Source organism: Glycine max, chromosome 17, assembly GCF_000004515.6.
Source record: "Glycine max cultivar Williams 82 chromosome 17, Glycine_max_v4.0, whole genome shotgun sequence".
Lineage (NCBI taxonomy): Eukaryota > Viridiplantae > Streptophyta > Magnoliopsida > Fabales > Fabaceae > Glycine > Glycine max.
The window spans coordinates 15,036,438-15,038,872 of NC_038253.2; the positions used below are offsets into that span (position 1 = coordinate 15,036,438).

The window sequence follows — 2,435 nt, forward strand, 5'->3', positions numbered from 1 at the left end:
TGTGAACTGATGCAACATTGTCGCTTGCATGTTGGATATAGGTGTACTTTCAGTAGATTTGGGAAATCAACATGGTTCCATTTTCTTGTCCTCTACCTTCCCTTCTTATGTCCAAAATCAGTCTTACTCCTTTATTTTCATTCTCATTTAATTTATCAACAACAAAAATGCGCAGGGATGTTGTTAAAGTCATTAAAAAAATTACCTTGATTTTATATATCCTTGGAGTAAGAATCCGATATTTCATAAGAAAAAAGGCCGAAGGGGGGAAAGGGGAAAGTTTTATGGCTAGTTTGATTTTCTTTCTGATCCTTTTTGTGTTTAAAAAATATTTCTTATAAGAGTTTCATACACTTTGATTATCATATCAATCAATTTTTCATCTATAATCTATTAAGTTTTAAAAGTCATTTTAAAAATAATTGAAAAACCAAAAAGCAAAAAAGAAAACAACTAAAAAGATATTTTCCTATCTTTTTCTATTTTCATCTTGTTCAACTTCTCTCCTAATTTCATAATTTACTATATATCTTACATCACTATCTACCAACTGTTCGAGCAACCTTATTTAATTATATTTTCAAAACCACAAAGTTATTTTTTAAACATGGAAATGATACACACACTCTTAATGTAGCAAACTTGCAATTAATACACATTGACATGGAATTGTTTCCATTCTCAAACCAATTAGTACAAGTACAACTACTGAATTACAACAATATCCTTGACATTTTATTAGCACAAGTGGCATCATATATAGCATAGGGGGAAACCATTAAGAAAAAGCAGCAGCAGTAGTGGTTTAAACCAGGACTCTGAGCATAGAAGTTGGACCAAATTAATGTATCAGAGCCGAAGATCTAAGTCAATCTTCTTAACATCTGATGATTCTTGCTTTGGCAATAAGTCCCCACGAAAGCTACCTGGCCAATAGAAATCCACAGCTTGTTCAAGCATAAAGGGTGTCCATGATGATGCCACTGATCCAACCCCAACATTAATGGCATCACTACTACTGAATCTAGCCACCATAGCAGACCTTTCTCTGTTAGGCCTGTGCACAAGAGAGTGAGGCTTAATTCCCAGTGACCTAGTTGCCAGAGAAGTAGTGTAAGAAAACCCAATTCTGTGATGATGAGATTGGTGGTAGCTTCTAGCAGCTTCTCTCTCCCTCTTGTGTGCATTCTGGTGACCCCCTAAGGCTTGTGAACTGTAAAACTTTCTCATGCAGAAGTTGCATGAGAATACCTTGTTGTTGTTGCTGTGGAGAGGCCTTGATGATGAGTTTTGTTCTTCTGCTGGCATGTTGATGTCTCCTTTGAGGCCTAGACTCAGCCATTCTCCTAAGTTTTCCCCTTCTGGGGTGGTCACAATTTCAGTGATGTTGCTGGCACTGTTTTGTGATCCACCACCATCCACATGATCATGATCATGATCATCATCAACTTGATCATCATCATCCTCCCTTATGAAGGTCATAGTAATTAGAGAATAGTTTTTGCGGTAGAGGGATAAGTGATTGGCCTTAAATAATAAGGACAAAGAAAGAGGAAAGGGGTGTGATTGATTGAGTACAAGGGGAAAGGAACTAGGAAAGTGGGAGCTGAATATTATTTGGTGAAGTGTTTGTTGTTGTCTTTATGAACTCAGCACTACGCCATGTCTTGCGTTCCCACCGAGTTTTGCATATACTTCAAGAGCGGGGAATTGGGACAATGCTAATGTCATCTCTGGTGGTGTTGGCAATTTATGGCTTCAGATTCCTACTTGTCTTGTGATTTACACTACTTATAGCATCTATATAATAGGTGCTATCAGTGGTGGATTTGGAATGGACCCTTGACTATTAAAAGGGTTATGTACTGTTAGAGTCAGATTGCATTTTATTATATTTTTACACTTCACATACGTGGCACCAAAGTTGAGAAACAATACGTATTGGAATCGTTGTAGGTAAAACATAATGCTGCAATGAAGAGAGGAAAATTTTTGGGTGATCTGTACCAAAAGGTCTTCTGCAGTCCAACAAAGTCCAATGATCAATGATCTCTTGCTTCTTTTAAGAAAATATTTCTTGAATATAAAAGTGGGAAAATCAAAATCATTCTTTTTAATTTTCCAGTTATTTTTAATTATACATGATGTTAATTTCTTGAAGTCAAATAATGAAATTCTTTCTCTTATGTGTTCTAGACTCTCTTTTTTATATAGAAATTGGGCCAATTTGGTACATTAAGTAGTCTATGTGTTGGTCTAGTAAAGAAATCTAATAACTAGCTAGGTGCTGATTATTGTAGGATTTGTGTAAGGCGATATTTCCCTCACATAAGAAACACCTAATAATTTAATCGAGAATGATATAAATAGGCTAAATAAGATCTCAAGTAAGATTCTATATTTATTTACAATAGTAACAAAAAGGTTAAAACTTA

The 2,435-nt window shown here is 35.3% G+C and overlaps 1 protein-coding gene across 1 annotated transcript; it reads right to left on the minus strand.

Moving 5' to 3' along the window:
• Window positions 1–635: 635 nt before the first annotated feature.
• ZFP1 (Cys2-His2 zinc finger protein) lies at window positions 636–1,822 on the minus strand. The gene has a single exon (NM_001355000.1). The coding sequence runs from the start codon at window positions 1,480–1,482 to the stop codon at window positions 850–852; it is 633 nt and encodes a 210-aa protein (NP_001341929.1). The 5' UTR covers window positions 1,483–1,822; the 3' UTR covers window positions 636–849.
• Between the last annotated feature and the right edge of the window lie 613 nt (window positions 1,823–2,435).